The following is a 22,259-nucleotide window of genomic DNA, read 5'->3' as shown; positions in this document are numbered from 1 at the left end:
AACTTCACAGCATTTGCATGGTTCCGGTAAATTGTAAGGAGGGCGTTTTAGGAGAATTACATGAAGAAAAAAACGCATGGCATAGAAATTTTCAGGGTCATTCAGGGACAGATAGTCATGCTAACCTGTTTCTATCCCCAGCTCAGGAACGTTTCCTCCCATCAGATACGCTGGACAAAACTCCAGTCATCTTAAAATGAGATTCCCAATCTCTGATTGGCCACATGGAATCATCAGATAGAATTGCATAAGGCTCTGAGCATTAAAAGATAAAGCAAGATTAACAGTGCAGCACCAATTAGTGTTGAGTGAATGTGGGGTTACATAATTTCATCCTGGAAAAGTGGCAAGGGCCTCTAAATTCACGCTAATGCTCCGATATTCAGACAAATGATAGAAAAGAATGGGGAGGGGGGGATCTATAAGACGATTTTAAACTATTCGGAATGTGAATGACTAAATGAGCCTCTTTCAGACAAAGAGCAATCCACTGATTATTATACAATCAAAGCCATTGTCTAAATTGCCTGGGAAGGTGTTATGGTTTGTGGTGTTGAAAATAACCTAAAAAGTCTCCAGCATATACAAATGCATTTCTATCTTGGTGTACATTTAACGGTCACCTGTTCACCAGTGTAATCACGTCATTAGCCTGACCCAGACGTCACCTTTGAAAGCTTGACCTTATTTCCCTCATGACGGCAGGGCTGAGAGGACTATAATCCAAGAGAAAATGTGTAAAGAGTCAAATTATTTTTGTCAAATTATTGTCAAATAATTTTTAATGTTATATTGCTTAAAATGTTTTCAGGAACCCCAAAACAGTGAGACTAAATACAAAAAAAAAAAAAAGACTAAGACAGAGGAACTTTCCAATAAGTACACGGTACTTCCATAATACGACTTTTCTTCCAAGCATTTGCCCCAAAAATGCAAGTTCTGTCATCATTTACTCACCCTCATGTCATGTTCCAAACCTATATGACTTTCTTTCTTCTGTGAAACAACAGATATAGAAGTAAGTAACTTGTTTTTTGGGGTTAACAGTCCCTTTAAGTCATGATGAATATTTATTGATTTTTTTCTGTCAATGTCTTGCTGATGCACTGCAGATAATGCGATTAAAGGTTTATTCAGAGCAAAAGCCTCTTATGTGGTTGCTGTTGTCAAAAACCTGTTCTATCTACCAAAAGCACCTCTTCATGGACAAAACCTCTGGCTTAGACAAAATTCAACAACCAACGGCAAAAGATGGCAGGGACTGTAAGAGTTTTTGCCCTGATCACCGTCGCTTGTCGGGTTCTGCTCGTCAACTCATTTCAGTCTGCACTTGTCTTGGATATGGCTAAAATTCTGCTTGACAACTACTGCTTCCCAGAGAATCTAGTTGGCATGCAGGAGGCAATCCAACAAGCGATTAGCAGCGGAGAGATCCTTCACATCTCCGATCGGAAAACACTGGCAGCCGTACTGACCGCCGGCGTTCAGGGTGCACTCAATGACCCCAGACTGACTGTGTCTTACGAGCCTAATTATATTCCGATCACGCCACCTGCACTTCAGTCGCTGTCTACTGAACAGCTGATACGGCTAATCAGGAATACTGTTAAACTGGAGGTGATGGATAACAACGTTGGATACCTGAGGATTGACCGTATTATAGGTCAGGAGACTGCATCCAAACTGGGACGCCTCCTTCACGACAACATCTGGAAGAAGGTTGCGGATACATCAGCGATGATCTTTGATCTCCGTTTCAGCACAGCGGGAGAGCTCTCCGGTCTACCATACATTGTTTCCTATTTTTCCGACTCTGAGCCACTTTTGCACATCGACACAATCTATGAGCGACCCACCAACACTACGGAGGAGCTGTGGACAATGCCGACACTCTTGGGGGAACGATATGGGAAAAGAAAAGAACTGGTCGTCTTAATCAGCAAGCGCACCATGGGCATAGCGGAAGCGGTTGCATACGTCTTAAAACATCTAAAAAGAGCTGTCATTGTTGGAGAAAGGTCGGCCGGAGGGTCCGTTAAGGTTGAGAAGTTAACCGTTGGGGACTCTGGGTTTTATATTACGGTCCCTGTTGCTAGATCTGTGAACCCTGTAACAGGACAGAGCTGGGAAGTGAACGGAGTGTCGCCATCCGTCACGGTCAACCCAAAGGAAGGAATTGCCAAAGCCAAGACCCTCATTGCCGTCAGGAAAGCACTCCCGAAAGCAGTTAAAAGAGTGTCAGACATCATTAAACAATTTTACTCGTTTAAAGATAAAATCCCAGCTTTGCTGAATCAGCTCGGTAAAACAGACTTTTTCACAGTGGTTTCTGAGGAGGACTTGGCAGCTAAACTTAATTATGAGCTGCAGTTAATCTTTGAAGACCCTCGTTTAAATATCAAGACAATGCGAGGATTGTCTGACAATGTCCTGGATGCAACACCAGAAGACCATTCATCTTTTGGCAATCTTATTGATCCGCTATTAAAATTGGAAATTGTATCAGGAAACAATGGATATCTGCGTTTTGACAGGTTCCCTACACCCGCCATTTTGATTGAACTAGAGGATCGAATCCAGGAGAAGGTGTGGCAACCAGTCCAAGACACTGAGAACCTGATTATCGACCTGCGCTATAACACCGGCGGATCCACCGAGGCCTTGCCGATTCTGCTTTCCTACATGTTCGACACCTCATCAAACACTCATCTCTTTTCAATCTACGACAGCATCCGGAACATGACTGCCGATTTTCACACCCTCCCTAACATCGCTGGGCCTTCCTATGGGTCCAGAAAGGGTATTTATATTTTGACAAGCTATTACACAGCAGAAGCTGGAGAAGAGTTTGCTTACCTGATGCAATCCCTCCACAGAGGCACTGTTATTGGGGAAATCACCTCTGGAACACTCCTTCACTCCAAGACTTTTCAAGTTGAAGAAACAAACCTTGCTATTACTGTCCCCATCTTAAATTTCATTGATATACATGGGGAATGTTGGCTTGGAGGCGGCGTAGTACCTGATGCCATCGTGCTTGCTGAGGATGCAGTTGAGCGAGCTCATGAAATCATTGTGTTTCACAAGGATATTCAGGCTTTGGTGCAAGAAGCAGGGGATCTCTTGGAAAAGCATTACACTGTACCCGAGGTCGCAGCTAAAGTGAGTAGACTGTTACAGTCCAAACTAGCCGAGGGACTGTACCGGTCAGTTGTTGACTATGAATCTCTTGCATCTCAACTCACTGCAGATCTCCAAGAGACCTCGGACGACCACAGACTGCACATTTTCTACTGTGAAACTGAACCGGAAACCCTTCATGACGTTCCCAAAATCCCTTCCCCTGAAGAGGTAGGGTTCATCATTGATGCCCTAGTCATAGTAGAGGTAATGTCTGGAAATATTGGCTATTTGAGATTCGACATGATGGAAGACATAAAGGTTCTGCGAGCGATTGGTCCCCAGCTCCTCAAAGCTGTATGGAACAAGTTGGTGAACACAGACATGCTCATAATCGATGTGAGATATAACACGGGTGGCTATTCCACGGCTATTCCACTCATTTGCACCTATTTTTTTGATGCACAACCCTTGAAACATCTTTACACCATTGTTGATCGCTCCACAACAACCTCGACAAAGGTTACGACTCTTCCAGAAGTGCTAGGACAGAGGTACGGCTCTCAGAAAGACATTTATATCCTGACAAGTCACATGACTGGATCAGCCGCTGAGGCATTCACCAGAACAATGAAAGACCTGAAAAGGGCCACTGTAATTGGAGAGCCCACTATCGGAGGTGCCCTCTCAAGTGGGACATACCAAATTGGGAATAGCATCCTGTATGCTTCCATTCCCAACCGGGCGGTTTTGAGTGCAGTTACTGGAAAAGCATGGAGAGTTTCAGGGGTTGAACCACATATAGCAGTTCAAGCAAATGATGCACTTAATGTTGCCCAGAAAATAATTGGCACAATGCACCAAAAGAAAAATTCAGGGAAATAGAACTATGGGGCTTCGTTATTAGGGGCCAAGCCCCAAAGGTTGGCGTTCTTATTATTATTCTTCTGTTTCTGCTCTGGAAGTCTATTGCCAGCCCATAAAACCACTTGTGGGAAAGTTATGCAATTTGGCACACAGATAGAGGACAGTCTGAATATTCGCCATAGCAAATTTGGAGTCTCCAACTCAATCCCTCTAACGCCACCATCTGTCCAAAAAATGCACTCATGTTTATGTTAATAACTTTTTAAGTGTAATGGCTAGAAACTAAAATTCTTTACTAAATTCGGATTCCTTGGCTCAAGACGATTTTCAATGTAACCAGATCATCTTCAGACCATGTCAAACAAAAAGATATGGAATTTAAGTCGATTCATCAAACTGTTAGTGAATAACGCACAAACGAATTAGACAAAGAGCACACCACAATTAACGTGAGGCTATATCTCTGCAACGCTTTAGTGTATTCTGACCAAACTTGGTGTGTGTTATCACAACCTTAACCTGAGGCTACCTGCACAGATTCGACACAGTGCCATCTAGTGGTCAGGAGATATGAAAAATTGACATTTTTGTTTATTACTTCTGAACGGTTTGCCTAAAGATCTGAATTTGTAAAAATGCTACATTTTACGAGCATATCGTTTTGAAACTGGGTATGTGTCTTCGGCACCATGGCACTGGCAGTTTCGGGGCAGTTGTGGCCACCTTGTGGTCAAAAGTAAAAAGTTCCTTGGGTCATTCCGAGTGTTCCTTGGGTCATTCCGAACATTTCCCAGTGTCAGCCAAACTTCCTGTCCACCATTTGATTTAGACTTTTTCTAACTCCTCCTAGACAGTTTGTCTGATTTTCACCAGAATTGAATCGTATCATCTTCAGACCATGCCAGCAAAAAGTTATGGATTACCGATTTCATATATCACATCAACAAAGTTGAGGCATAATGCCATAATGACTCTATTTCTGAGGCTGTATTTCTCCAATGCTTTGGTATATTGACACCTTATTGTCATCTTACTCTGACCACACCACATCGATTTTGTGACAGCGCCACCTATTGGTCGAAAGTGATAAACCATTAAATCACGATTGTATTTGATTTTTCAGGCATTTTGTCTAAAATTATCTTAAAATGTCTTTATTGCTCGTTGTTGGAGTTGGTCTAATGCTCCCAGCCATGTTGGCTTATCGTGTTCTTTGTGCTTGGCCCCAATAATGGCTGCATGCAGCTATATTCCTTTTTGTTTTATTTTTACAGCACCAAAGAATTTAAACTTTTAAGTTATTTCAATGTGTGTGGAATAGAAATAAATTTACCATTTACAAAGCTGTCTGACATATTCCTGAAATTGTTTACCCATCATTTTTACTCTTTTGATGCCGTGGTTTTGTGTACTCGTACTAATGTAAAAATAGACATGCTATAGAATAAAATAAAAAGAAGACATAAGTTTCCTTTGCATACCTTTTTGCCATTGAAATTACAACAAAAGGTTATTTAATACACATGAATTTCATTTCTTCACTACAATATACTGTATTTGAGAAACTCTAATACAAAGGCAAATATAAAAAAATACCAGTGCTTTAACTACAAGTGCTTCATATTAGTGTAACATATATGTAACATAACTTACATTTTAGCTTGTTTTTTTCTGACTGAAGAACTTTGGCTAATGAGATTAAGGTTTTATTGCGAAGAAAAGCTTCTTATGCATGTGTTAACAGAAACCTGACTGTCGAAGCAGACTCAGTTGACTAACCTCTCTGCAGAAGGAGAGTTCAGTTGTGCTGTATTAGCTGGGATCCGGAACTGGCTATAATGGCTCAAGCTGTAGTTCTACTAGCGGCGTTGCTGATCTTCAGTAATGTGGCTCACTGTGCTTTCTCACCCACACTTATTGCGGATTTGGCGAAAATATTCATGGACAACTACTGCTCGCCAGAAAAACTCACCGGCATGGAAGAGGCAATTGATGCTGCGAGTAGTAACACGGAGATCCTCGGCATTTCAGATCCTGCCACCCTTGCCAGTGTACTGACTGATGGGGTTAAAAAAACAGTTAGCGATTCCAGAGTGAAAGTCACATACGAGCCAGGCTTCGTTCCTGTAGCACCGCCAGCCATGCCTGACATCCCACCGGAGCATCTGGCCGCGATGATCAAAGACACGGTCAAAGTTGAGATCCTGGATGACAACATTGGCTACCTGAAGATTCACCACATCATTGGTGAGGAGATGGCTCAGAAGGTTGGGCCTCTTTTGCTTGAGTACATCTGGGACAAAATCCTCCCAACATCTGGCATGATTCTTGACTTCCGCAATGCCGTCAGTGGTGAGGTATCGGGGATTCCATATATCGTGTCTTACTACACCGATCCAGAGCCATTAATCCACATTGATTCAGTGTATGATCGCACATCCGACCTCACCATAGAGTTGTGGTCCATGCCGACCCTGTTGGGAAAGAGATATGGAACCACCAAACCCTTGATCATCCTGACAAGCAAGGATACTCTTGGGGTTGCAGAAGATGTTGCCTATTGCCTTAAACACCTTAAAAGGGCCACTATCGTTGGGGAGAACACAGCTGGGGGAACTATAAAAATAAGCAAAATCAAGGTGGCTGACACCGACTTCTATGTGTCTTTGCCGGTTGCTAAGTCTATTAACCCCATCACTGGCAAGAGCTGGGAAATCAATGGAGTGGCACCAGATGTCGAAGTTGCTGCAGAAGATGCCCTTGACGCTGCAATCGAAATCATTAAACTTCGTGCTGAAATCCCAGGGTTGGTTCAAGCGGCAGCCCTACTGGTAGCAGACAACTATGCATTTCCAAGTGTTGGGGACGATGTCGCCAAGGGGCTGGGAGCTAGTGGGGAATACAACCTGATCTCCACAAAAGAAGAACTGGAAGCAAAGCTCTCTGCGGACCTCCTAAAACTGTCAGGGGACAAATGCCTGAAGACCACCAGCAACATCCCTGCACTTCCTCCAATGGTAATGTATGCACTACTAGGGTTTTTTTTTTTTTTAGATATAACAATTCAGAGATATGTTGACTAATATGACTATTGTTCCTTTAAATTCCAGAATCCCACACCTGAGATGTTCATCGAGCTCATCAAAGTTTCATTCCACACGGACGTATTTGAAAACAACATTGGTTACCTTCGCTTTGACATGTTTGGAGATTTTGAGCATGTCGCTGCCATTGCTCAGATCATCGTGGAGCATGTCTGGGACAAAGTGATTGACACTGACGCGCTGATCATTGATCTGAGGTGATTATTGTATTGTATATTTCTTTATATAGCCAGTTCTGAATGAAATTCAATAATGTACAAATTCCAACATTTTTTATCCACCGGCTTTGATCATAATTTGATATTACGATCACTTTTATTTCTAGGAACAATGTTGGTGGGCCTACCTCTTCCATTGCTGGCTTTTGCTCATACTTCTTTGATGGTGACAAGCAGATTGTGCTGGACCACGTTTATGACCGACCCTCCAATACCACGAGAGATATTCTGACCCTTACACAACTTACAGGTACTTTACTAAAGTGACTATATATATTTAATTTATTATTGTACTCTTTGTGTAGACCAATTTCAAAATTGTTCTAGCTTTTTTGAGCTAAATATATAAGATGCAGTGAAGTAGATTATGTGTTGTATGTTTTGCACACTGCAAAATTAAGCCATTTTAATGCAATTCTACTCTATCTAGGCAAGAGATATGGCAGCAAAAAGAGTTTGATAATCCTGATCAGTGGCGTGACCGCTGGTGCTGCTGAGGAGTTTGTTTTTATCATGAAAAGGCTGGGACGTGCAATGATTATCGGTGAGACAACCCGTGGAGGTTGTCACCCCCCAGAGACCTTCCGTGTGGGCGAAAGCAATATCTTCCTGTCTATTCCCATCAACCACTCGGACGCTGCTCAGGGTCCTTCCTGGGAGGGCGCTGGCATTGCCCCGCACATCCCAGTGCCCGCCGATGCTGCCCTCGACACAGCCAAGGGCATCCTCAATAAGCATTTTTCCGGCCAAAAATAAGTTGTTCTTCTGGGCCTGGTATGGAAGCCAAATGATATAGCAAATTAGTCATTTAGAAGGATGGCATATTTTTTTGTCTAGATCTGTGTGTATCATTAAGGTAATGTTTAGAAAGTACAAAGTTAAGCCATCTGTTTCTAGTTCAAATCTTTTTCTAATTTTTTCTGTATTATTTCTAACCCATACAATCTAAAGCTTGCAATCTCTAAAGCAAACATCTCTAATGCAGTAATATTCTCAAATGTTCTGTTCTGAACTTAAATGCATGTGTTGGGCACTTTGTACACATCAAAATGTGTTTATGCTTGTATATGCTTGTATTATAAACATATATTCATGCATATAACAAACTGAAATTGTCTTGTTTCAAATGCAAATTCAACTTAAATCTCTTTCTATATATTTGGGGGAAATCGCAATTGACACCAAATTATAAAACTTAATAAATACCACATGGAAACTGTTCTAATTGTAATGCATTTTAAATAATAAATAGAGAATTTGGTCACATTTTAGTTTAGGGTCCAATTTTCTCTATTAACTAACTGACTTTTGCCTCAATAAACTGCTTAATAATAGTTAGTAAGGTAGATTGTGTTGAGTTGAGTTTAGGTATTGGGTGATTAAGGGAAGTAGAATACGGTCATGCAGAATAAGGCGTTAATATGTGCTTTATAAGTACTAATAAACAGCCAATATAGTTATATGCATGCTAATAAGCAAGTTAATTGTTCCTTATAATTCCTTATCTAAAATTAGTTTAGCAAACATAAACCAATCCCAGACATGCGTGTGTAAAAGCCTAGGATTATTTACCTCAACTTAAAATAACTACGTGCAATCTCAACTAAAACATAGTTATAATACAAATACACATAACCACACAGAATATAAGCAAAAACAATGTTCATTACAAAAATGTTTCATATATACGTATATTTATTGTACTTTTTCTTTTAGAAATTATCAATAAGAACCAGAAGAGGGCAGCATATCTTCTTCATCCAGCAGTGGAGCAAAGCATGCTGTCAAATACATCCACTGCCATACTAAAATTACAGTTATGTAGCACCTTTTGTCAACAGGACATAATAAACCATGTTGGGGAAAACTGCCGTCATTCAATTCTATAATGTACCACAATAAGAAGTGCACGACCCTCATCGGCTATAGATAACCTAATGATATGATATGTTTATGTAAGAGATCCACAGCCCCCTGTGGAGCATGATATATAGATATATCCAGATTGTCTGAATTATATGACACTCTATATTGGAAATACGTTTGTTTATTGTTCACAATAAAGAGAGACAGGGATAAGGTAACATAGAGATGTTGTTGAAAATCTTAATTTGTTACTGCTGGATTCTTTTTATAAAATGACAAAAGTTAAAATGAATGGATTTGGGCCATGAGTGGAGCTTGACGTCCAGTTCCCCCTCTCTGAACGTAAGGGATGGAGCTTGATGTCCAGTTTCCCCTCTCTGAATGTAATGGGTGGAGCTTGATGTCCAGTTTCCCCTCTCTGAATGTAATGGGTGGAGCTTGATGTCCAGTTTCCCCTCTCTGAACGTAATGGGTGGTGCTTGATGTCCAGTTCCCCCTCTCTGAACGTAATGGGTGGTGCCCCCTCTCTGAATGTAATGGGTGGAGCTTGACGTCCAGTTCCCCATCTCTGAATGTAATGGGTGGAGCTTGATGTCCAGTTCCCCCTCTCTGAACGTAATGGGTGGTGCCCCCTCTCTGAATGTAATGGGTGGAGCTTGACGTCCAGTTCCCCCTCTCTGAATGTAATGAGTGGAGCTTGACGTCCAGTTTCCCCTCTCTGAACGTAATGGGTGGAGCTTGACGTCCAGTTTCCCCTCTCTGAATGTAATGGGTGGAGCTTGACGTCCAGTTCCCCCTCTCTGAACGTAATGGGTGGAGCTTGACGTCCAGTTCCCCCTCTCTGAATGTAATGAGTGGAGCTTGACGTCCAGTTTCCCCTCTCTGAACGTAATGGGTGGAGCTTGACGTCCAGTTTCCCCTCTCTGAATGTAATGGGTGGAGCTTGACGTCCAGTTCCCCCTCTCTGAATGTAATGAGTGGAGCTTGACGTCCAGTTCCCCCTCTCTGAATGTAATGGGTGGAGCTTGATGTCCAGTTTCCCCTCTCTGAACGTAATGGGTGGTGCTTGACGTCCAGTTCCCCCTCTCTGAATGTAATGAGTGGAGCTTGACGTCCAGTTCCCCCTCTCTGAATGTAATGGGTGGAGCTTGATGTCCAGTTTCCCCTCTCTGAACGTAATGGGTGGTGCTTGACGTCCAGTTCCCCCTCTCTGAATGTAATGAGTGGAGCTTGACGTCCAGTTTCCCCTCTCTGAACGTAATGGGTGGAGCTTGACGTCCAGTTCCCCCTCTCTGAACGTAATGGGTGGAGCTTGACGTCCAGTTCCCCCTCTCTGAACGTAATGGGTGGGGCTTGACGTCCAGTTTCCCCTCTCTGAATGTAATGGGTGGAGCTTGATGTCCAGTTTCCCCTCTCTGAACGTAATGGGTGGTGCTTGACGTCCAGGTCCCCATCTCTGAATGTAATGGGTGGTGCTTGACGTCCAGTTCCCCATCTCTGAATGTAATGGGTGGAGCTTGATGTCCAGTTCCCCATCTCTGAACGTAATGGGTGGAGCTTGATTTCCAGTTTCCCCTCTCTGAATGTAATGGGTGGAGCTTGACGTCCAGTTCCCCCTCTCTGAACGTAATGGGTGGAGCTTGACGTCCAGTTCCCCCTCTCTGAATGTAATGGGTGGAGCTTGATGTCCAGTTTCCCCTCTCTGAACGTAATGGGTGGTGCTTGACGTCCAGTTCCCCATCTCTGAATGTAATGGGTGGTGCTTGACGTCCAGTTCCCCATCTCTGAATGTAATGGGTGGAGCTTGATGTCCAGACCCCCTTTTCTGGACGTAATGGATGTAGCTTAATGCCCAGTTCCTCCTCTCTGAATGTAATGGGTGGAGCTTGATGTCCAGTTCCCCAACTCTGAACGTAATGGGTGGTGCTTGACGTCCAGTTCCCCCTCTCGGAATGTAATGGGTGGAGCTTGACGTCCAGTTTCCCCTCTCTGAATGTAATGAGTGGAGCTTGACGTCCAGTTTCCCCTCTCTGAATGTAATGGGTGGAGCTTGACATCCAGTTCCCCCTCTCCGAACGTAATGGGTGGAGCTTGACGTCCAGTTCCCGCTCTCTGAATGTTATGGGTGGAGCTTGACATACCGCCTCTCTGAACGTAATGGGTGGTGCTTGATGTCCAGTTCCCCCTCTCTGAACGTAATGGGTGGAGCTTGACATACCGCCTCTCTGAACGTAATGGGTGGAGCTTGACGTCCAGTTCCCCTCTCTCTGAATGTAATGGGTGGAGCTTGACATACCGCCTCTCTGAACGTAATGGGTGGAGCCTGACATGCCGCCTCTCTGAACGTAATGGGTGGAGCTTGACGTCCAGTTCCCCCTCTCTGACCGTAATGGGTGGAGCTTGATGTCCAGTACCCCCTCTCTGATCGTAATGGGTGGAGCTTGACGTCCAGTTCCCCTTCTCTGGATTTAATGGGTGGAGCATGACGTCCAGTTCCCCCTCTCTGGACGTAATGGGTGGAGCTTGACATACCGCCTCTCTGAACATAATGGGTGGAGCTTTGACACACCCCCTCTCTGATCGTAATGGGTGGAGCTTGACGTCCAGTTTCCCCTCTCTGATCTTAATGGGTGGAGCTTGACGTCCAGTTCCCCCTTTTCTGGACGTAATGGATGTAGCTTAATGCCCAGTTCCCCCTCTCTGAATGTAATGGGTGGAGCTTGACGTCCAGTTTCCCCTCTCTGAACGTAATGGGTGGTGCTTGACGTCCAGTTCCCCCTCTCTGAATGTAATGAGTGGAGCTTGACGTCCAGTTTCCCCTCTCTGAATGTAATGGGTGGTGCTTGACGTCCAGTTCCCCCTCTCTGAATGTAATGAGTGGAGCTTGACGTCCAGTTTCCCCTCTCTGAACGTAATGAGTGGAGCTTGACGTCCAGTTCCCCCTCTCTGAACGTAATGGGTGGGGCTTGACGTCCAGTTCCCCCTCTCTGAATGTAATGGGTGGAGCTTGATGTCCAGTTTCCCCTCTCTGAACGTAATGAGTGGAGCTTGACGTCCAGTTCCCCATCTCTGAATGTAATGGGTGGAGCTTGATGTCCAGTCCCCCTTTTCTGGACGTAATGGATGTAGCTTAATGCCCAGTTCCCCCTCTCTGAATGTAATGGGTGGAGCTTGACGTCCAGTTCCCCCTCTCTGAATGTAATGGGTGGAGCTTGATGTCCAGTTTCCCCTCTCTGAACGTAATGGGTAGTGCTTGACGTCCAGTTCCCCATCTCTGAATATAATGGGTGGAGCTTGACGTCCAGTTTCCCCTCTCTGAACGTAATGGGTGGTGCTTGACGTCCAGTTCCCCCTCTCTGAATGTAATGAGTGGAGCTTGACGTCCAGTTTCCCCTCTCTGAATGTAATGGGTGGTGCTTGACGTCCAGTTCCCCCTCTCTGAATGTAATGAGTGGAGCTTGACGTCCAGTTTCCCCTCTCTGAACATAATGGGTGGAGCTTGACGTCCAGTTCCCCCTCTCTGAACGTAATGGGTGGAGCTTGATATACCGCCTCTCTGAACGTAATGGGTGGAGCTTGACGTATAGTACCCCCTCTCTGATCGTAATGGGTGGAGCTTGACGTCCAGTTCCCCCTCTCTGGACGTAATGGGTGGAGCTTGATGTCTAGTTCCCCCTCTCTGGACGTAATGGGTGGAGCTTGACATACCGCCTCTCTGAACGTAATAGGTGGAGCTTGACATACCGCCTCTCTGAACATAATGGGTGGAGCTTTGACACACCCCCTCTCTGATCGTAATGGGTGGAGCTTGATGTCCAGTTTCCCCTCTCTGATCTTAATGGGTGGAGCTTGACGTCCAGTTCCCCCTTTTCTGGACGTAATGGATGTAGCTTAATGCCCAGTTCCCCCTCTCTGAATGTAATGGGTGGAGCTTGATGTCCAGTTTCCCCTCTCTGAACGTAATGGGTAGTGCTTGACGTCCAGTTCCCCATCTCTGAATATAATGGGTGGAGCTTGACGTCCAGTTTCCCCTCTCTGAACGTAATGGGTGGTGCTTGACGTCCAGTTCCCCCTCTCTGAATGTAATGAGTGGAGCTTGACGTCCAGTTTCCCCTCTCTGAATGTAATGGGTGGTGCTTGACGTCCAGTTCCCCCTCTCTGAATGTAATGAGTGGAGCTTGACGTCCAGTTTCCCCTCTCTGAACATAATGGGTGGAGCTTGACGTCCAGTTCCCCCTCTCTGAACGTAATGGGTGGAGCTTGATATACCGCCTCTCTGAACGTAATGGGTGGAGCTTGACGTATAGTACCCCCTCTCTGATCGTAATGGGTGGAGCTTGACGTCCAGTTCCCCCTCTCTGGACGTAATGGGTGGAGCTTGACGTCCAGTTCCCCCTCTCTGAATGTAATGAGTGGAGCTTGACGTCCAGTTTCCCCTCTCTGAATGTAATGGGTGGTGCTTGACGTCCAGTTCCCCCTCTCTGAATGTAATGAGTGGAGCTTGACGTCCAGTTTCCCCTCTCTGAACGTAATGGGTGGAGCTTGACGTCCAGTTCCCCCTCTCTGAACGCTTGACATCCAGTTCCCCATCTCTGAATATAATGGGTGGAGCTTGACGTCCAGTTCCCCATCTCTGAATATAATGGGTGGAGCTTGACGTCCAGTTTCCCCTCTCTGAACGTAATGGGTGGTGCTTGACGTCCAGTTCCCCCTCTCTGAATGTAATGAGTGGAGCTTGACGTCCAGTTTCCCCTCTCTGAATGTAATGGGTGGTGCTTGACGTCCAGTTCCCCCTCTCTGAATGTAATGAGTGGAGCTTGACGTCCAGTTTCCCCTCTCTGAACATAATGGGTGGAGCTTGACGTCCAGTTCCCCCTCTCTGAACGTAATGGGTGGAGCTTGATATACCGCCTCTCTGAACGTAATGGGTGGAGCTTGACGTATAGTACCCCCTCTCTGATCGTAATGGGTGGAGCTTGACGTCCAGTTCCCCCTCTCTGGACGTAATGGGTGGAGCTTGATGTCTAGTTCCCCCTCTCTGGACGTAATGGGTGGAGCTTGACATACCGCCTCTCTGAACGTAATTGGTGGAGCTTGACATACCGCCTCTCTGAACATAATGGGTGGAGCTTTGACACACCCCCTCTCTGATCGTAATGGGTGGAGCTTGATGTCCAGTTTCCCCTCTCTGATCTTAATGGGTGGAGCTTGACGTCCAGTTCCCCCTTTTCTGGACGTAATGGATGTAGCTTAATGCCCAGTTCCCCCTCTCTGAATGTAATGGGTGGAGCTTGATGTCCAGTTCCCCATCTCTGAACGTAATGGGTGGACCTTAATGTCCAGTTTCCCCTCTCTGAAAGTAATGGGTGGAGCTTGACATACCCCCTCTCTGATCGTAATGGGTGGAGCTTGATGTCCAGTTCCCCCTCTCTGATCGTAATAGGTGGAGCTTGACGTCCAGTTCCCCCTCTCTGGACGTAATGGGTGGAGCTTGACATACCGCCTCTCTGAACGTAATGGGTGGAGCTTGATGTATAGTACCCCCTCTCTGAACGTAATGGGTGGAGCTTGACGTCCAGTTCCCCCTCTCTGAACGTAATGGGTGGAGCTTGACGTCCAGTTCCCCCTCTCTGAACGTAATGGGGGGAGCTTGACATCCAGTTCCCCCTCTCTGAACGTAATGGGTGGAGCTTGTCGTCCAGTTTCCCCTCTCTGAAAGTAATGGGTGGAGCTTGACGTCCAGTTCCCCCTCTCTGAACGTAATGGGTGGAGCTTGACGTCCAGTTCCCCCTCTCTGGACGTAATGGGTGGAGCTTGAAGGTCCAGACACACCCTAACCTTTCCTATCCCTAAACCTAATTAGGTTAAGCTCCACCTACATTAGATCTACAGAGGTAGATTTCATCCAGAGAGGAGAAGCTGGGCGTCATTTGGCCCCAAATGGTGCTCACTGCAGAGCCAAATGGTGCCCAGCTCCCCCTTTCTGGACACAATGGGTGGGGTTTGACTTAGATCAGCTCCACCTCTGGACCCAGTGGGTGGAGTTATGTTTAGCAATAAGGTCATGGTGTGGGCTGCGTCGGAAATCATATACTCTCGATCTTGAGTAGGTACTTATTTTAAATAGGTAATTACTTCACGACCGCTAAAAAAGACTGTTCTAGTGTACAGTTGCATGAATGAATGTAGTATGAATGTAATTCAGACATACAACATCCACCATGCTGTCGTTATCCTTCCTATTGCTTCACTGCCATTTCTAAATCCTCTCCCGTGGCCTCATGGGATAGTAAAGTGTCCTTATGCACACTTCAGAATCTCGTCAGAAGTGGTAGGTCATCTGAGTACTTTTTTGCCTACTCTTTTATGACTACTGTGAATTTGGACATACTTATTTTGTTGTTTTTCGCCTACTATATAGTAGGGATTTATGCATTTGGCAGACGCTTTTATCCAAAGCGACTTACAGTGCACTTTTTACAGGGACAATCATAGATATACATAATAAAGGCTAGATGTCTTACATCATCACTTACGTGTGTCTCTAACGTCATCACTGGCGGCCATCTTGTCACAGGCAAGCTTTCTGGCGGGCTCTGTGGTTCCTGATGTAAGGCGAGTGATCTGCACGAATACAAATACTCTTAACTCTCTGAAATCTTGACGGATTTACAAATGGTTTGGTTTCTTACAAACATTATTAACATGACTATAATTCTGGATGCTTGAACAAATTATGAATAATTATTCATAAGTACAGTGTCATAACTACATCTCTGACATTTATAACAAACCAAACAGTTTGAAAATCAGTAGAAAATTGAGCAAGTTGTGGTTATTTAAAAAGTACATGCACCATTAAAACACAATGTTACGAGCGAGCTGTGACAAGATGGCCGCCAGGTGCGGACGTCAACCTCCATTGGCCAGCAGCGCGGACGAGACATCTAGCCTTTATTATGGATATCTATGGGGACAATGCCCCTGGAGCAACATGGAGTGCCTTGCTCAAGGACACACTGGTGGAGATTTGACATTAAAAGGCCCTCATGCTTAACGCCACCTACTGGTGTAATGGTGTAAACTGCTGATAGGGCCTCATGAAATTGTAAACATAAGGAAAGGGGGAAATAAATCAAATAGAAACATAGTTAATTAACGAATCTTGAAGCTAGAATAAGAAATACAGTCATACTAGTAAAAATTCTGTATAATGCTTAAGAATAAAAATAAATGTATTGTAGTTTTAATTTTCTGTTTTATTTTATTATAGTCAGTAGACAACACAGAACATCGGGGGGAAAAACAACCCATATATTTTGCATATCCAAAGGAAGGGAGGAAACCTTCAAGAAGCAGAAGAAGAAACCCATTTTTTTTCAACAAGGGTAGAAATTTGACACCAGCTCCTCTTCTGCCAACTCTGAGCCTGGGCTCTTTTCTCAAACGACTCCTTCTTTGCTTTGCACATTTACATTAAATAGCATATCAAGCGCATGGGGGAAAAAATACATGTGGCCTTTTTACACGTGGATTTCGTGCGGCAACAATTCTTCAAAATTCTCCAAAAACAACAAACCGGCCGTGTTTTTTATTTTTTTTTAAATAGTAAACACACAGTTGGAACTTTTCTTTGGTGGTGTTTTTCCTGGACATCGGCTTTCCGTGCGGTGCATATTGGGAATAGCGTGTTTTCATCTTATCTGAAGTTTTGAGGGTTTTCAGACTGATGTGAGAAAGGACTGCGTCAACATCCGCTAAAACTCCTCTTCTTTGTGTGCATCCTTCCCTCAGGATCTCAGCAGAGGCTCTCTCTTCAGGCTCCATATTAGAGATAATGTGAATGGCCATTTGCTTGCCTGAGCATTGATGTTTTTGCAATAAGAAACGATGGCACGTTCAGTTGTGAAAATGTGTCTCGGCGTACTTTTCTTTGGACTTTTGTTGTTCACGCTTCCATCCGCGGGAGCCGAAGAAGATGTGGAGGAGGAGAGATCCTGTCAGGGCGCATTCGACTTGTATTTTGTCCTTGACAAGTAAGTAACAGTTAGAATTCAGTCGTTTTGTACATTGTTTTGAAAGACATTGTTATGAAAGTCTCTCTCTCTCTCTCTCTCTCTCTCTCTCTCTCTCTCTCTCTCTCTCTCTCTCTCTCTCTCTCTCTCTCTCTCTCTCTCGAACCTAAAGGAAAGATATCTGTAAGTTATATCTTTAATCTCTTTGGTCTTGCAGCTGGTAAACTGTCTGCTGTCCAACATAAAACCGTCAATCACATATAAAGGCAACTTGATCTATATGAAGTGCAAATGTTAGGGATGCTTTTGTGGTCTGCTGGCCTGATGTTTTCCACATACTGCCTGGATAAAGTAGGCCAGTACATTTCCACTCACATCCTCCTTATTTTCCCCAAATTTCTCACATTTCTCACAACACCAAAATAGATATTAACCAGATGTCCATTGTTTGGTATCACTTGGCTGGGTTCAATTAGAGTTCAAGGAGACAATACTGTGCAGTTCAGTATATTTCACCCTTCAAAATAAAGGGGTTTTATTGGTATCAGTGGTTCCGTACAATCCACAAGAGCTTCTGTATAGTGGGAAAAGGGTTTTCAGATTGTTAAAATGCTCTTTTGGGAACCTGGTATTGCTGGGGAAAACCTCCACTTGGAATTTTTATTTTTATTTTTAGAAGTGTAGACATTACAATACACCACCAGTTACAGTTTGCAGAAGTCACCCGGTTTATTTTTGCATTGTGCCAACTTGTTGTTTTGTGTGTAATGATGAGCAAGAGGGTGATACATGTGAAGTTTGCTGAATAAGCACTTCAGACGGTCAATACTTCATTCCTCTGTGGTTCTGTTTTCCTGTCTCTTGTCCTTTACCATTGTTTAACAGACCCAGAAAGACAACATCCTTTCCCACGATTTGTATGTGTCGGTCTGGGTAGATTCTTTACAGGATGTTTCATCCAAATATCCAATTGCACATTTATATTAAACACCTTTTTTGGCTGCGTGACTTAGCTGCCATATATAAGTCTCCATTTGTGATGCATGAGTTGTCTAAACAGCATTGATCTCATATTTATTTGTCTAATTGGTTTGTTTTAATATTCCTTTATTGCTTGAACACAGTGTTGATGGCTCTGTACTGAAAGGATAGTGATATTCTTTGACTAGGAAGCATGTAGGGTATATTAAATTAATGTACGGCTATTATCAAGAGAACAAATATGTTATATATTTGAGTTTTTACACATTAGAAACCAGTAAATGCATCATAAATCCTGTGTGCCATATGTTAGATGATTTCCATGTGTCATGCAACATGCTCTGGAATTGTTCAGCTGAGAGCAAGCAAATACGAGGTCCCAGTTTTTCTCATGATGTGATGGCAGAAGACATAGCCAACCCCGACACCCCCCCCCCTCTCTTTACAGACTTCGGAAAAACTGACATTCAGTAAAATCACATGCACATGAACATCTGCAGCCCTCTAAGAACGTTACAAGCCTTCAACAATTTAAGCTATTTCATTTGCATGCATTATTCCGTATTTTTAATCACTGTGCCATTGCGTGCATTGAGGTCCTTTTTTTCTGTATGCGTTGAAGTATCAAAGCATCGCAAACAACATCTGTATTGCACAATGTGTTTTTGGCTTTAGGTGCACCATTATTGGGCTTCTGAGAAAGAGCTTTCCTGGATCTGTTTTTGAGGAATCTGCATGTTTATCTGATCATGAAGTATTGTTTTGATATTTCACCTCAAAAGTCGCAATCTTAAAGAGATAGTTCAACCAGAAATGAAAATTCTGTCATCATTTGCACACCAAACCTGTATGAATTTCTTTCCTCTGCTGAACACAAAAGAAGATATGGGTAAGCAGACAGTTGACAGACCCCATTGACTTCCATAGAAAAAATTGTCAATGGCTACCGTCAGCTGTTTGGTTACCGACATTCTTCAAATTATATTATTTTGAGTTCAGCTGAAGAAAGAAACTCATACAAGTTTGGAACAACTGGAGGGTGTGCAAATGATTTTTCATTTTTAAAACAAAATATCTATAAATATGGCCCTTGAAACTCACTAGGCAAATAAGTTAAAATAAGTTTTTTTCCAATTACTATTGGCCAAAACTTAATGACTGACCAAAAGATTAACATGGAAAATTTTGTATGTAATGTGAATAATTGTGGAAAGTCTGACTATATCAATGGAATATTGGTTACACAAATAGCAAATGTGGAACTAAAAAAAGGGCCAGATTATAAGGAAATAGACCTTAATATTGTCGTCTAAATCTGGCAACTGGCATCATTGCTTTCACTTCTGCTTTCATGTGGCCCAAAGGCTTTCTGGGAAGTGACAGCCTTGGGTAGTGATTCAGAATCAGTCTACCAGCCCATGGCCTGCTGTTTAACAAGTGGAATAAGACAAAGACGTTGTCCGTGGGAATGCTTAGCATGGTATTTGCACTGCAGCCTTCATGCCAGACGTCCTCAGAGCAACTGAACTCTTGAGAGTTTTGCTGGTGCCACTTTAGAGGTTTCTTAAAGCAGGGCTCGACATTAACGCTTGTCCGGGACAAGATCATTTTACTTGCCCGACCGTCCGCGTATCCTTATTAAAACGTCAATAACAAAAAATAACTAGCGAATCACCAAAATGCAAGAATAATTCTGCCTTCATTTAGTGTAAGTCGCGATCCATAGTGGAGAATATATAAGGAACTGACGCTAACAAGGTTGTGCTGTTGACTCGCGCAGCAAGCTCAGTTATCAATATACTGCGGTAAACATTCAAAATGTGCAGTTTTTATATTTATAACATATGATACAGTTAAACAACATCACACAATCAAGAGTGCTGTTTTCCTGAATACCATCACGATTGAAAATGACACTGATTTCATATGACAGTTCCACAAACAATGAATTAACATCAAGTCTCTTACATTTTAGGTGCAATATTCACTGTTTTTGTTCTATTTCAGCAGCGAAAATAGTTCCAAACAAAGATCACAGCAGAACCATAACGCATCTCACAGCGACAGTGTGTGTTACTGAATGATTCAGTGTTTGAATGAATCGGTTGATTCAAAGATTCAATGACGCATTCATAAACGACTGCTTCAGTCTGGAACGAATCAGCCGTATCAATGAATCGTTTAAATGAATGACTCAATGATTCACTCATTAAGACTCACCTGCTGCCACCTATGGTTTAGTTTCATGTTTAAACATACTTTCCAACATTTCTTATTTGTTTTTTCAAAAATACAAATCTCATAACATTATTTAATGCAGTTGTAATTAAATTTTTCAGTGTAAATTATTTAATTTGATTGGTAACAGCCTTATAGTGACTTATTTTAATTTAATGTATAGATCAAATTTAAGAATATAAAATTAAAGCTGAAGCATAGCCTATATTTAATAAGATAAATGTCCTTTATAAAAGGTAAAAATATCACAAATAGGCAGATTTAAATATGTCAAAGCTGATCGAACACTGGTGAGAATATTGCTTCAGAATAAATTATGTATTTTTTAAAAAATCGAACTTTTTTCCGGACAAGCACATTTTTTACTCGGACAAGTGAATGACAGATTTACTTGTCCGAAGGACAAGCACATGAAAAGGCTTAATGTCGAGCCCTGCTTGAAGAGATAGTTCACCCAAAAATGAAAACTCTATCACTCACCATCTTGTCTATCCAAACCTGACTTTTCTGTGAAACAGGATATTTTGAAGATCTCTTTGTTATAATGCATTGGTGTAGCTCAAACAGTCGAGCATGTTGCTCACAATGCCAAGGTTATTGGTTCGATTCCCAGGGAATGCTTGAAATAATCAAATGGATACTTTGAATACAATGTAAGTTGTATTCAAAGCTTTGGATTGGATAAAAGCGTCCAATGGCATTAATTAAAGAAAGAAAAATTAATTAATGAACAACATAACATTGGCTTTTATTGTATACAAAAATACTTTAAAAATATGTCTGTTTGTGTTCCACAGACTAGAGGAAAATAAGTCATATAGGTTTGAAACAACATAAGAGTGAGTAAATAATGACAGAATTATGTATCCCTCAGACCAGCTGAATCTTGAGATTGGGATGTATTTTGAAACAACACTGTGTTAATCATAGTTTTGGTCCCATAACTGTTGTTTAGCTCAAGATAACCCAGACATTGAGTCATGTGTTTTACAACAGCCAGGATAACAGCTGTATAGAGTGCCAATGTTTCATTAATGTCAGTCCCTTGCATTTCCCCAATACACCCAAATTCAGCTTTACCTACCGGTAAAGGTCCTGGAACCGTTTTAAGAGACATGCATTCCTGGTTAAATGTTATCACACACCACAAATATGCTTTCTGGATACAGACCAGAAACTGCTGTGAAGTTTACACAGGGCGTAAAAAATATTCGGATATGCAGAGAGCTTGTGTGTTCAGTCCAGAGCAGAAAAGGGAAAGACGAAAATCGAAGAAGCGTTGGCTCACATGCCCAGCACAGATCCGAAACTAAATGCAGGTTATTGGTTTTCAAAGCCCAGTCAGTTGAACTGGAGTGCAGAGTCATTCATCATCATGCACTACTCAAATATGACAATTTTAATCGTTTCGATGGGTTTTTCTCTTGCCGCTTACAGAACGTTAGCATTTATTGTAAAAAAACACTTTCACTTTTACATACCACTCCAACAACCAGCAACCAGTAATATTTTAGCCAGTGAATTAGACCCAACTCTATTCTAAAAAGTCATGTCTGCTAAACCAATGTCTGCAAACATGAATGAGTGAAATATGGTACAGTGTGGGTTAATAATTCTTCAGTGTCTCCAGTAACTTTATTTTACAAAAAAAAATTTCCTCTTTCAGGGTGATGCCATTTAAAATTTTCCATTGCAAAAAGAGCTTGTAGCGACATTACTGTAAAATGCTAATTCAAACCTCACTTCCATGGCCTCAAGAGGCAGGTTAGCGACTGATGTGTCCTTTAGTGTCCTTGTTAGCGTGCCAGCCTCAGACGTGGGAGACTCCGGTTCGAATCCCGCTCGGACTG

The 22,259-nt window shown here is 42.9% G+C and overlaps 3 protein-coding genes and 1 long non-coding RNA gene across 4 annotated transcripts in view; all 4 read left to right on the top strand.

The window, feature by feature from the left end:
• The window catches only part of LOC307117027, a 527,365-nt gene that overhangs the window by 457,099 nt on the left and 48,007 nt on the right, over positions 1-22,259 (top strand). The gene's annotated exons all lie outside the window — the stretch shown is intronic.
• On the top strand, positions 1,201-5,468 carry irbpl (interphotoreceptor retinoid-binding protein like). Its single transcript, XM_079845490.1, has one exon. It carries the CDS (start codon positions 1,252-1,254, stop codon positions 4,003-4,005), a length of 2,754 nt encoding a protein of 917 aa, XP_079701616.1. The 5' UTR covers positions 1,201-1,251; the 3' UTR covers positions 4,006-5,468.
• rbp3 (retinol binding protein 3) lies at positions 5,424-9,390 on the top strand. The gene is made up of 4 exons (XM_079845491.1): positions 5,424-7,004; positions 7,098-7,288; positions 7,417-7,559; positions 7,740-9,390. The coding sequence occupies exons 1-4, from the start codon at positions 5,826-5,828 to the stop codon at positions 8,063-8,065; spliced, it is 1,839 nt and encodes a 612-aa protein (XP_079701617.1). The 5' UTR covers positions 5,424-5,825; the 3' UTR covers positions 8,066-9,390.
• Positions 16,540-22,259, top strand: part of antxr1c (ANTXR cell adhesion molecule 1c) — a 50,897-nt gene continuing 45,177 nt past the window's right edge. Inside the window, exon 1 of the mRNA XM_079801662.1 lies at positions 16,540-17,211. Within this exon, the coding sequence (XP_079657788.1) occupies positions 17,066-17,211 (146 nt within the window). The 5' untranslated portion in view covers positions 16,540-17,065. The remainder of the gene's footprint in view (positions 17,212-22,259) is intronic.

Source organism: Gobio gobio (genome assembly GCF_949357685.1).
Source record: "Gobio gobio genome assembly, chromosome: 20".
Taxonomy (NCBI): domain Eukaryota; kingdom Metazoa; phylum Chordata; class Actinopteri; order Cypriniformes; family Gobionidae; genus Gobio; species Gobio gobio.
The sequence above is the reverse complement of the archived record's forward strand: the minus strand, read 5'-3'. Positions and strand labels throughout refer to the sequence as shown.

What these genes read in the sequence shown, in the direction of transcription:
- irbpl (XM_079845490.1), top strand. Translation starts at nt 1,252, where the DNA reads ATGGCAGGGACTGTAAGAGTTTTTGCCCTGATCACCGTCGCTTGTCGG.
- rbp3 (XM_079845491.1), top strand. Translation starts at nt 5,826, where the DNA reads ATGGCTCAAGCTGTAGTTCTACTAGCGGCGTTGCTGATCTTCAGTAAT. An exon ending in TCCCTGCACTTCCTCCAATG is followed by an intron (nt 7,005 to 7,097) that starts GTAATGTATGCA and finishes TTTAAATTCCAG; the next exon opens with AATCCCACACCTGAGATGTT. An exon ending in GACCCTTACACAACTTACAG is followed by an intron (nt 7,560 to 7,739) that starts GTACTTTACTAA and finishes TACTCTATCTAG; the next exon opens with GCAAGAGATATGGCAGCAAA.